We start from the raw sequence: 12,680 nt of genomic DNA, 5'->3' as shown, positions 1-12,680 counted from the left end.
TGTGTCGCGAGGCCGGGGGGGGTATGCTCAGGCACTGGTCACCCAGCGGGTGACACTGCAGCTCCCATTACAGGCTCCCAGCCAGGGTCTCTGCATTTGCTATCCTCTCCTCAGGGTTTATCACAGGACACAGCCCAAAGCAGGGGCCTGTCAGAGGAGGTGTTTTGCAGAGATGGGGCCACCCTGAAATGAAGGGACTTCCCAGTTCCCTCCAGTGTATTTCAGTAAGTACAACCTGTAATCCCAGCCACCAATCTCTGGGAAACTCAGTGACTCCCTCTGCATTTTCTCAAATTTTCAAGTGAACCCCACTGTTCTCCATGCTGATGTTTCTCACCTGAAAAGGGTAGTGTTTGATAGTCAGGTACTCTGCCAAGATGTCCAGCATCCTCACCATCTGGGAGAAGATCAGCACTCTGTTGCCTCTGTCCCGCAGCCTGGTCAGCAGCTTGTCCAAGAGAATTAGCTTTCCACTGCTCCTGATCAGAGACTGAAGAAGTAACCGTCATTCCAGCTGATGCTTTCCAATCTTACCCTTACGCACATTACACAGAGATGTGCAGAGATCTGGTTCTTTTGGGGTCATGCTTCTCCTGCACATCTCTAATCAAATCATCTGGATTTACACAGCAGAAGCCACACACAAAATGAATCATTCAAGATAGATCTTACATTGCATGCAGCTCCTACTCTAGATGGCCACAAAACGTTGCCTACAGTGGAAGCAGAGGGCTGGACATTCAAGTGGCTTAACTGTGAGGACTATTTCTAATGGAGAAGCCACAGAAGTTAAACCTTCACCAGATCTTATCTTGGTGGGAGGACAGAAGAAAGAGGAAAGTTAAGGAAAAAAAGGTGGTAACCAAAGACACTGCCCACCTGCAGGGTCTCAAGGCCATTCTCTCTCTCGTTTTCCTCGGGAGGTTTGATAAGGTAGCAATGGTTGCAGCACTTTTTCAACTCCATCACAATGTTCAGGAAACCAGATGTGCTCCCCCTCGTTCCCTTTGAAAGAGCTTTGTAGTTTCTTGTCAAAATCCACCTGCAGGCAGGAAAACAAAATGTCCAGATCATTTTACAATGCAGACTGGGCATGCTGGAGCCTGGGAGAAATAAAACCTTCAGGTACATCTTATTCAGGCATCAGTCTACTCCCCTCCCTCCATCTCTCTTCACTTCTACAGGGTACTGCTGTTTCCTCACTAGAAACCCTGATCTTACTTTCCTTTTGCTATTTTCACAGTTTAACATTAAACAGCATCACAATTTTGTGGGGTGCTTTACTCCTCTCCCCACCAAAACATCATTGCCCTGTCCTGCAAAACTGGCCAGCTGAACTGTATCACAGACCCTACCTCAAATTCCTACCATGAAGCCCCTGCTGCTACACATCATGGCAGTCACATTGCATTCTGAAGGACAAAGTATACTGAAACACATTCCCCAGGCACATAGAAAGATGTGCTTATTTCTACTGGCACTCCCAGTAACTTAATGACTCACTTGTAATACTGTTTCTGCAGAGCAGACATTTCCACACGGAGGATCTGCTCCACTTTGGCTGGCAAAGACTTCTCCACATCCTTCTTCACTCTGCGTAGCAGAAATGGCTCCAGGACTTTGTGAAGGCTCTGGTAGCCATTCTCTCTACCTTTTCCATGATCCTCTTCAAAATCCTCCCAGAATTCAAATCTAGCAACAGAATCGAGGAGCAGAGAGGGGTAAGAATACCTCTTGTCATATCGCACCAAACATCACCTACCAGATATGCTCCCACTGCACAAGACGACAGGAGATCATCAATTTGACGGAGATACAGTGGAGGATAAAGCTCTCTGGGCTTAGGTGCCTTCCTAACTCCTTATCGTTGAGCTCCACACTGACTCCCAGGATCCAAAATCCCAACTTTTCCAGTATTCTGCTCTGCTATCTCCTGCTGGCGTTTACCTGGCAGCAGTTACTGAACTTTCCATAGTGCCCTTCCCTAGACAGGGCTTTGACAACTGGACTATGTTTCACGCTGCTCTGAAGGCTTTTTTGGATTGCTGCTTCCTCCAACAGCCCTTTGAAATGCAGAGATCTGCTCTTCTCCCCCGGCTTGGGAGACCTCGGATCTCTCCTTCACTCTTTCCATGATCTTACAAAAAGAATTTGGAGGAGAGCTCCTTTGCAGTCAAACATAACTTTGGTGAGTTCTGGGGCTTGCTTGACTTAGCCATTTTGTTTTAAAGCAAACACAACGTTTGTTGTAAGGCAGACACGCGAACAATCAGCTAGAGAGCACTGTCCTTGAGCAATACTCCTAGAGACTGCCATAAAATGGTTGGCGAGGGTGGCTGAACCGCAATGTACTGGAAACCTCAGAAATGGTTGAGATGATTGCTTAAAACAAGTTTAGCTTTTTAGAGATGGCTCTAAGACAGCAGACAGATTTGAAAGACATGTATTAGGTTTCCCCATTCAATTTGCTGCCAGAAATACTCCTTGTGTTAGTCATTTAACATCTGATTTTCCCCACCAATGTTTGTTCCCCTTTCATTGCTCTAACGCCACTGAGTTTAACTCAGGGATTTAATTCAAGGATTTCTGCCATTCTGCACTCCCTCAAGCCTAATGTACAAGAATAGACACAGAGGTATTTTTTGAAGAACCGAAAGGAGACTTACTTCTCTGGCATGATGAAATGCAGCAGGGACCAGAGCTCTTTGAGTGAATTTTGAAGAGGTGTGCCAGTAATCAGCAGCCTGTGGTTGGACTTGAAATCAATCAATGTTTTGTACAGCAAAGAGTCATCATTTTTCAGCCGATGGGCTTCATCCACGCCTAGAAAGGCCCAGTTAATACTTCCCAAAACAGCCTAGAGGAAAAGAAGAAAAAAAAAAACAGGCTCCAAGGAGATGCTGGGTCAGACAAGCCCCACCACCTTGCACATGCCTCTCTCTCCACGGCCATAAAGCACTGCAGTGTGTGCTTCCCCAGGGTGTCCTGCCCCAGCCCCTTCTCCCTTTCCCCATGCCCCTGGGCCCTGCTGTAGCACTAGCCCCACTGGAGCAGCAGCAGGAGAGCAGATGAACAAGCCCATACAGTTAAGGTAACCTGAGGGTTTGGGTTTTTTTATTAGTATTAAGCTTTTTGTTTTCTGCTACGACTCAGCGATGCACTGACAGGGCTGATGAGCATTTCCTAAGCAGACAGATTTCTCCTAAGTGTAAAAATCCAGATATTGTTAACACCATGGCCAGCAGTTCAGTGTAATGTTTTGCCCTCTTAACTAGCCTACATTAAACCAGGTAAAATCCAGCTACTGCCCTGCCTGGTGTCTTACAAGTAAAAAGAATAACATAACTGTGCAGTACAAGAGTGAAGACACTGTAATGGGTGTCCCACATTCCCTCTGCAAGCAAAAGCAAATAGTAGCTATACATTCTCCATCACCACAGAGGAAAGAGGCAAAACCCACCAGTTGGGGGCTGACTTCCCCATTTGCAAGTGAGAGACAGTCTAAATAAAAACATCCTTGGACCATTACTCACCTTATCCTTGAGGAGGATCTCGTATGTTGTGATAAGTGCATTGAATTTCAACCTTTTGGACTGAGAGTGGATCCACTCATATTCACGTATCTGTGAGAGGAGACAAATGTTAACTTCGAGCAATGTTATCGAAAACAAAGTTAACAATTGTTATTTCAGGATAGCTATAGCCAGAGAATCCAACCAAGTCCAAAACCCTGTTGTTCAAGGTGCCATCAGATGAGCTCAGGATGCCCAAGGAGCAGCTTATTTCAGTGCACACATGGTTCAACTGCCCTTGCACAGGCAACAAAATAAGGTCAAACAACTTGCTGTTGTGACAGCACCCTCAGCTGCCAAACAAACGCATCACCTCCCTACTGACACCACTAGACTCACAACGTTTGTGTGCTTCATCGTCTGAATAATTCAGAACATGAGACAACCACTTTTACACTGTTATACTTCTTATTGCAGCATGCTTCAGCCCAGTGCAGGAGTGGTTTCCAGGCCCTCTGAGAGAAGCCAGTACTCCTGTGCTCTCTCAAAGAGAGGAAATAAGGTAGAAAAGTCCATGCAGCAGTAAGTTATACCCAAGTGCTCAGCTACATGAGCTCTAGCTGCCTGCAGCACTGCCAGTACTGTCCATCAGCCTCTCCACCAGAACGCGTGTTACACAGAAGCTGCTGCTTTGCACCCAGCATTTCTACCCAACCCCGCGCCCTTTGCTTTCTGATTACTCACCATGTTCCTGCTCATCAGGTCTCCGATGTAAACCACCACGTTTATCTCAGGTGCCCACACTTCAAATTCCCTCTGCCATGAGGTGAGGGTGGACAAGGGCACCACGACCAGGAAAGGGCCGTACAGCTGGTGCTGATGGAAGAGGTACGACAGGAATGATATTGTCTGAATCGTCTTGCCCAGTCCCATTTCATCAGCCAAGATCACGCTGTTGTTCCTGAGAAAGAAGAGAATAAACAGAAATGCTGTCTGAGTGCGTTTCCTCCACTGCTCGTTTACTGTGCACCAGCACAAATAGCAACCCATGACAACGAGAGAAAGGGGGCAGTGTAAAAAAATTTATCTGAACACTTCCAAGCAGATCCCAGGGACATGCAGACAGTAACTTGCAAAAAGGAACAGACTATGATCACTCCAAACTGGCAGGCAAGGACAAAGGCAAAGGGAGAGGGGAGTCAGTGGCCTAATTTTAGACAGACATTTCTCAAAGACTTCAACAAGTGTGTCGGCATGCCGAGCCAGAAACCTTTTTTTCAGTTAGGACAATGGAAAATTAGGGCTGATAGGCGTTAGGCTCGCACATCAGCCAAGGCCAGCATGCGAACAGGCCCAGACAGGGAAAATACTTTTTGTTTTTGCACAAGGTTTCTTAAGTTCATGCTCTAGATAGCTCCTGCTTGCGGTGTCTGCAATGCAGCTGAGCGTGATAACATTTGAAATCCATCAAGCTGCAGAAACAGGATGCGTAAAGACCTCGCTTGAAAACAAGAGGGCCAGATCCTACTGGGACAAAACTCAGGAGATGAAAAGGAATGTCACATAGCATCTGTACATACTTGCACCACGAGTGAGCGAGCCAGTTGAGGCCCTCCAGCTGGTAATCTCGTAGCTCCAGGTTCTCACTGCCAATGTAAGAAGGCTGTTTCTTCAAGGCAACAAACCTCGGTCTCTGCTTCAATACCTGGAAAAGAAGATGCTGTAAGCCCACTGAAGAAAAAGACAAAGTAAGGTTGAAAATTCAGCAATGGACCTATATCTGTTCATTCATTACAGTCCGTCCACCTTTTCCTAGCCAGTGCTTATGTCTGCAGTTGAGAAAACCACTCCGCAGTGTTACTTTTTGCCTGCTGTCCTCTGGTTCTGATGACCAGGGCTGCGAGTCCCCCCTCAAGAGTGCAGTAAGCTGTACATAATGCACACTAGATGGAACAAGCTCCACTTTCTTTTTTGTCGTCTTGTTTTTTTCTCCCATTATCTCTGTCCCTCTCCTTCACTATATCAGCCTCTTGCAGGTTTTCTCTTTTCCCAGGTGTGCTGTTTTTTCATCCAACTGATATTAAAACTTTGCATTTCTGCAGCAGCTCCTTCTGAGGAGGAAGCACTTTGCAAGGATTAATTAAGCCTCCCACTCCCCAGGGAGACATAACGTTCTCGCTCTGCACAGAGTAAATGAAACCAAAAGGGGGTTCGCATCTCTGCCTGAAGTACAATACAAGAACAGCAAACAACCATTCAAACACTGGTGGGAGGATGGGAAGACGTTTCTCTGACATTTATCCTGACAAAACTTCACATTCCCACTGTTTGCGTCATCATCCAGCCCAGAGAAACCAAACAACAGGAGAAAAGAAAAGCAAGCAAACCTTGCAGTCCCGGGTAGGAATCGTTTTGGAGTTGTTACGATTGTTGAAGCTGTCGATGCAGTGCTGAAATTTCTTGCTTATCAGAGCCTCGTCTTCCCAGCTGCACTCGGCGTAGGGCAGGCCCATCCACTTACACAGGTATTCGGGGTCATTCGAGGATGTTTTGCGACTGTTTGCTGCAAAATATGCAAAAAAGCCCATACGTCAGCAACTGTGGTTCTGTGGCTGAACCACAAGCGTGGCTCACGGGGGCAGTCTGAACCAACTGTACAACCACAAGACAGGTCTCGGCTAGTAGGAAAAGTTTAGAGGGACCAAAAAAAATGCTCCTTTACCTGGGAAATCTGAATGTCCTGTCGCAGACTTGCTGGTCTTCATAGCTGTGTTTGGAGACAGAAGGGAAGGAAGGGTTTGGAGAGCAGCAGCCAGCAGAGGGGGCAGGCAGGCTGTCACTGCCACACACCCCATGCGTTTTCATAGGAATTGTATGGAAATAGGTTAAACAGCTCTCCCAGCCAATTCCCAAAGCAACCGGATGCTGGCATCTCTGACTGACATGACTCTGATATCACTGAAGTGCTCAGCAGTAAGCCCTGTTTTTATTTTTAATAACTAATCATGAAAATCTAACCCCTGAGCTGCTGTGCAGCCTAACCACATCCTCAACCATCTCAGGGAAAGCGGTCCTCGCAAAAGCCAGGCCTGTACCGCTGCTTTGGGTGCAAATGCCTTGCATCCAAAGGGCTGAAGTCAAAGAACTTCTGCAGCAGGAACTTCAACATCCCCTTGGAAACTAGTGTGTCATCCCGTACTCAGGCAAGGAGAGTGACTGATTTGTATTGCTTGTAAAGACAAATCTGAAAACCTGGATTTCTACTGTTCAAATCCCTGAATTTCACACACTGAAATACACTTAACACCAGGTGGATTTTTTTCTTCCAGAGATAATGGAGGGCAGGGAAGAAGAGAGCGCTGTACACTCATTCTGCTGTCACTAGAGATTAAAGTTCCCATGTCTGTCTTCACTCCTTTACAAGTGTTGGGTTCACTTACCAATTACTCTCTCCACTATTTGATACTGTTTGTTCAGCTCTGAAGCTAGCTCTTGTTGGCAGTTGAAATATTCTACATCTTCGGGTGATACCTTGCCCAGCCTAGATGCAAAAAAATCCAAAACAAAAAAACAGTATAATGCTTCTGTCATAATGCTCACAGAGGCCATGTATAGAAATTCTACTTTCCTATATGGTTCTGTCATTCAGAGAAGTCACTGAGGCAGACTGCTGCTTATGTGACATGTTTCTTAAAGCTTCCTATAATTATAAATCATTACTGAGAAGCAAATGTCACAGATGTTCATATTGTCTCCCTGTTAAATGACGCCTTACCCTGCTGCAAGAATCGGTCTCAAAACCAGAATCTAACAGAGATGGAAGCTGCTACTCCAGCTTGATCCATTTGGAAACACACCATAGCTCCCCTTATAGTTCCTGGGGAGGTCAGACATAAACTGATGCAAAACCTTGCCCATAATTAACAGGGGTTAATAAGGCTGCAAGCCTGGGCCAGGTGAATCTGTGCACCATTTATTTGTGGTCAGCTACCCCAATTCTTAAGCCTGGGAAGTGGCAATATTGAGGATTTCATGCCTCTTCCACTCTCTCTTTCAACACCATGGCCACAGACATCATTTCTATGAGGGGAGATTTTCATCAGTAGGCAAAGAGAGATGTAAGTGTTGTGCACCGAAAGCAGTTGCTTTGGATGAAACATGCTTTGCAAGAAGAATCAAATGTTTTCAGTCATGACTCTGCAAACCTTTGGCTAAAAGAGCTTCGCCCAAGGCCAAATCACTGGTTGAAGCAAAGCATACCATTGTTTGATCTCCTCCTCTTTTTTCTTGAAGTTTTCTAGCTTTTTCAGGCCCTTCACTTTCTGCTGCTGCAGGGACTCCTCACTCTCCCATGTGCTATGGATGTATGACCAGCCTTTCCATTTGATCAGGTACTGAACTTCTCCCTCATCCTTTTCAGGATCAAAGTCAGCACTTGGGTTGCCATTGGCTTCAGTCGCGTACACTGTGGTGGAAGCACCAGTGGCTGCAAAAGAAATCAGGCTGCAGTCAGTACCTTTGTGATCAAGCACTGGACATGAACTGCATTACAACAGAAAGTTATTTTCTAACACATCTTTTGTGACAGCACGAGAATATCTTATGGATGCTGCAACTCAATAAGGCGGGCACACAAAAGTTTTCCAGACAACAGAATCTTTTTAAATCTTTCTATCGTAAATGCTTTTTCTTTAAGTATAATTCTAAGGTCTCTTGAAAATGTTCATGACTATTCAGTTTTACAAAAACACTTTTGAAAGGCTATGAGAACAAAACACTGGCTTTATCTTCACTATGGCTTTGTCAATGGAGCTATGAAGATTGACTCTACTGGAAGATCTATTTTATATTTCAAAGAAGAGAAAAGGAAGAATTGCAGAACAATGACTGCATCTTTAAAATGCGTGCGCGCTATATGAAAGCTGCCAAGCACATAAACTTGACATTTCAGGGTTTTCAATACTAGATTTTACAAAAGCTGCTAGAATACATACTTAAGAGGCATAGAGGAAAGGGTGAACAGCACTGAAACAACCCTTGGCCCCACTTTGAAGTTGCAAAGGCTCAAGAGAAACGGTGACTACACGATTGACATCAGAAATAAAGGCTTTTTCCAGAACTACACACCTCCTTTTTTTCCAAGCCTGATGTCCAAGACTTTCTCAATAGTTTCACTGTTGTCTTGTTGCTCATCAGCTCCTTCCCCAGTCATCTCTATCAGGTCATCAGAATCCGTCTCAAAATCATCATCTTCTTTGTAGCTGAACAGGATCAAAACCAAAGCGTTAAAAAACCCTTGACTCTTCCCAGTCCAGAAACACACAGAATGGCATGGACTGGAGCAAGCCTTCTCCAGCATTTATCCTGGGGTTCAATGCATGTTCAGCACATGCATTTCTTAACTTAGCCATGCAGTATTTTTCCCTGAGACACTCAGATAGCTACACTGTATCAGACTAATACTCTATCTTGTCCATATAGTTTTTCTGACCATGGCTGACACCAGATGCTTCATAAGGAGGTGGAACAATCCCTGCAGCAGAAGCAAGACCATCAACAGAGAAAGTCTCCTCTATCTGGTGAAAGATTATTTTATATTTAACAATGGAGGTTGCAGAGCATCAAAAGGCTGCATGGGTGCCTACACTGCCCTAGGAACTACACTTCTCATCTTTCATGAGCATAGAGCCACCTGAAGAATATTTTTGGTGGTTAAAAGTCCCTTATTAGGACTTCCAAAAGATGAGAAGATATATAGGGGAATAGATAATGCTTTACCTCCACCATGCCTCAACGCTCTGTCCCCAAGACATTACCTATCAGCTACTCTCAGACAATTGGTCCAACCTAGCAGAGCTGCTCCCTCTTGTTTTAATCTATTATTTGCAATTCTTAGTCTCATCTGAGAGCACTTTAGAAACGTTATGCAAACCTTCTCACATTTCTCTAAGAGGGACTGGTAAATATTCCCTCCTTTACAGATGGCAAAACAAGGTAAAGAGAAGTCAGATGGTCACAGCATGAACCTGTCTAAAGAATCCGCATCTCAGCCAACAGGTACCTGCAGGGCAGAGGGGGGTCTTTCTGCAGGGTGACACAGGGCAGGGAATTTGGGGTGCCCCCTCTTTCCCAGCCTGACAGCTCTCATCATCAAGCAACCCCATGCTTCTCGATACCTGACGTTTTTGGCTGCTCTTCGTCGAGTTTGTCTCTTGGGGGTCTCATCATCTTCGTCGTCATCATCATCTTCAGATGAGTCTGGTTTCTTTCTCTTCTTCCCACGCTGGGGTTTGTGAGGCTTTTTAACACTGGTTTTGGCCCCTGTTCTGAAATAAGAATTAACAGAAAGCTATAATACAGTGTGTTTTAGAGAAACATCCATTTTAATAAGTCTTTAAGAAAGCATGAATCTCAAGTATTAGACTCTTAGGGATTTAGACTGCTCCAACTACCATGGAAACCACTGCATCACTCACCAGAGCATGAAATGGGTTGATGAGAGAGTAACTAGAGTCCTAGGTTTACCAGGTCGTAAACAAGGGTATTATTGCAGAAAAAAACCCATTCTTTAGTGACAAATAGAGATTACCTCTCCACTCAGCACAGGCAGAAAAGACATATGCAGAAAAAGAGACAGACTGAACCAACCACTCCTTACCTCCTTTGGGCAGGTCTTCTTGCTTTAACTTTCTTCGGTTCAGGCTCACTCTCTCCACTGGTGCCTTGCTCCCCTCCATCTTCATCCTCTTCTTCACCAGAGACCTCTCTTTTCCATTTATTTCTACGGTCAGAAACGTAGGTCATGAAGGGCAATCGTATTTCCACACAAATGCTTGGCTAAGCAGACATCCGAGTCATCTAGGTTAATACTAGCAGGCCATAGTTACAAGAAAAAGTTCAAAACTGCACTCTTGCTGTTCAGTGCAATTCATGGGGGATTTTATGGCATGATTCTCTGCTTTTAGGAAGCGTGAAGCCAAGTTTTTCCAAGTGTGAAGCCAAATCATGCCATACCATTAGCGGAAGGAAGCAGGTTCTCTATGGGCAACTCAGAGCAAAGCTGCAGCTCCAAAATGCCCTTTGAAGGAGCCTCTCCTCTCTCTAAGGGGATGTGGGGAGTCCACAGGGATTATTCCTCTCACCCAGGAGAGGTCCATACTACTACAGCCCTACCTGTGCTTTAATCCCTTCCCTCCTGTTCTGCACCAGTGTGTACAACTGAACAAAAAATTAAAAGACATGAAACAGGAGAAAGAGAGCTGGATCATGTGGCTGCCTTTAAGTTTTCTTCAGCAGGCAGCTTGTAGCTCCCCTCAGTTCACTTTAGTGTTTGGAAAAACTAGAAGGTACTTATTAGATGGAAAAAGGCAGTAAAATATGACTGTAAGTGAACTCAATTATGGTGATTAGACATCCAAAATACCCTTTATGGAATGTCTTTTGTTGTGGCAGAGGGTTATGAAAGATAAAGGAGGATAATTTGGCCTTTTATTCTCTATTAATCAAAAAAGGGAAGAGGAACAGGGATTAAACTGGTTTAAGTATCTCTGAAGCTGAATAAGTAACCTGATGGAGACATGAAAGACTGACAACAGAAACTGAACCTGACTTTGTTCAGATTCTGTCACAGGCAAAGGGGGAAAACAAACAAAAGAATAGTTGGGAAATTGCATCCATCTGTAGATCCATATCCATACTTCAGTTTTAGGGATTCAAAGTATTATTACCGGAAATATTAAATAATTTATTTTACAAGCTCTCCATGTTGACAACGCCTATCAAACAATCCAAAACTACCGTTCTGAAAAATAAAACAAGACAAAGCACCACCACTCAAAACCCTTTGCCCTAGAAACTTACGTTTTTTTCAGTTGCTTCTGGCCTCTTCTTTTTGGGCTCTCATTTTCAGATTCACTACTTGCCTTTAATTGAAAAGAAAGAAAATCAGGTTGTAGGCTTCACTCCGGACCGTCTCCTCAAGGATGCAACTGAAATGCATGCACACAATCTGAGCTCAGACACAGCCCAACCGCTCATTCACTGCAGCGTCAGAAGGATGCTTCCGTGCGACGGGGTTGCAGAAGAGCAACCAGTTCCCCGGCACCGTTCCCTCCGTGCTGCCTTGGCTGCAGGGTTAAGCCGCTGTGCTCTCAGCACGAAGAAGGTAACTCTGCAGAAAGGCTGGAGAGTTCTACTACGACATCTGTTCTGGAGTCCCCGAGCTCGCGACGCGCATGGCTGCGACCCACCTCCCCTTCAGCATCAACCTCCAATAGCCGGCAGATGCCATCTCAGCGGTGGCAGTGGCCAGGCAGACCTGCAGTGTGTGCAACACCCCACAGATTACAAAACCACAGGGTGAATTTAACCCACCAAATCTTGCGCTGTTGGAGGCAAAAAGTACCCCAGAGAGAGAGAGGGCAGCTCAGCTGCTGCTGCCGCTGCCTATGGTGCAAGGTGAGCATCGCTCCTGCCCAATGCTCGAGAGTCAGGCAGCAGCGTGACTCGGTGCTTTCAGGACAACACTTTCAATGCTAAGGCTCAGCTATTTTACAAGGCTTTTAACTGAAAGTACTTTCGTGAGCTCCCATACTTGCCGTTTCAGCAGGAATCCTGCTATATTGGGGGGCGTTCAGACTTAGTTTCTGCAATTGCAGAAACTTTCGCAGCCACGCAAATGCTTTATGATCTCTGCCTTCATTAGAGAAACTTCCTATAAGGAACAAAATTCTTATAAAAAGACAATATTCCCACCACAAGAGTGTTCTTGCTTTCCTGAGTCGCCGAGGACCTGCCTGGGTCAGAGCTGTGCCCTGCTGCTTTCTTTCCTCCTAATCCTCCAGTCTCCACTACTGAAGTCTCTCTGGCTAAATATACCTAGAGATATTCTGACTACTTGATGTACTATTTTAAATGTGGGCGTCGTTAACTCCTACAGACCAAGATAGCTAAAAAAAAAATATTTTTTTTAAAAAAATCTTTAGACAGGTTGTACACAGCCCCATTTTCGTAAAAACCAGTCAACCGTGAAAAGAGATTACCACACAAATAACATCCCTCAACCAACAGATGACTTTGCCTTAGACACTTGCCCCAGAAAACACAAATCTGCAGGGAGAAAACTGAACAAACCAATGTGAGATTTCTAAAGGAGTAGTAAAATGATAG

General features: G+C 45.1%; 1 protein-coding gene across 11 annotated transcripts in view; it reads right to left on the bottom strand.

Annotated features, from left to right (window-relative positions):
• The window catches only part of CHD2 (chromodomain helicase DNA binding protein 2), an 87,562-nt gene that overhangs the window by 20,562 nt on the left and 54,320 nt on the right, over positions 1-12,680 (bottom strand). For 10 of the 11 annotated variants that reach the window (XM_054837184.1, XM_054837185.1, XM_054837186.1 and 7 more), the window contains 15 exons: positions 11,373-11,434; positions 10,171-10,293; positions 9,689-9,838; positions 8,640-8,773; positions 7,773-7,998; positions 6,953-7,053; positions 6,235-6,279; positions 5,900-6,075; positions 5,093-5,217; positions 4,257-4,473; positions 3,534-3,623; positions 2,667-2,857; positions 1,504-1,692; positions 880-1,042; positions 338-490 (listed from right to left, as the gene is read on the bottom strand). In XM_054837184.1, the coding sequence (XP_054693159.1) occupies positions 338-490; positions 880-1,042; positions 1,504-1,692; positions 2,667-2,857; positions 3,534-3,623; positions 4,257-4,473; positions 5,093-5,217; positions 5,900-6,075; positions 6,235-6,279; positions 6,953-7,053; positions 7,773-7,998; positions 8,640-8,773; positions 9,689-9,838; positions 10,171-10,293; positions 11,373-11,434 (2,145 nt within the window). The remainder of the gene's footprint in view (positions 1-337; positions 491-879; positions 1,043-1,503; positions 1,693-2,666; positions 2,858-3,533; positions 3,624-4,256; positions 4,474-5,092; positions 5,218-5,899; positions 6,076-6,234; positions 6,280-6,952; positions 7,054-7,772; positions 7,999-8,639; positions 8,774-9,688; positions 9,839-10,170; positions 10,294-11,372; positions 11,435-12,680) is intronic. The other variant, XM_054837189.1, reaches the window with a different exon arrangement.

The sequence above is a fragment of the Grus americana genome, chromosome 10 (assembly GCF_028858705.1).
Source record: "Grus americana isolate bGruAme1 chromosome 10, bGruAme1.mat, whole genome shotgun sequence".
NCBI lineage: Eukaryota > Metazoa > Chordata > Aves > Gruiformes > Gruidae > Grus > Grus americana.
Note: the sequence above shows the minus strand (reverse complement) of the source record. Positions and strands in the feature narration are given on the sequence as shown.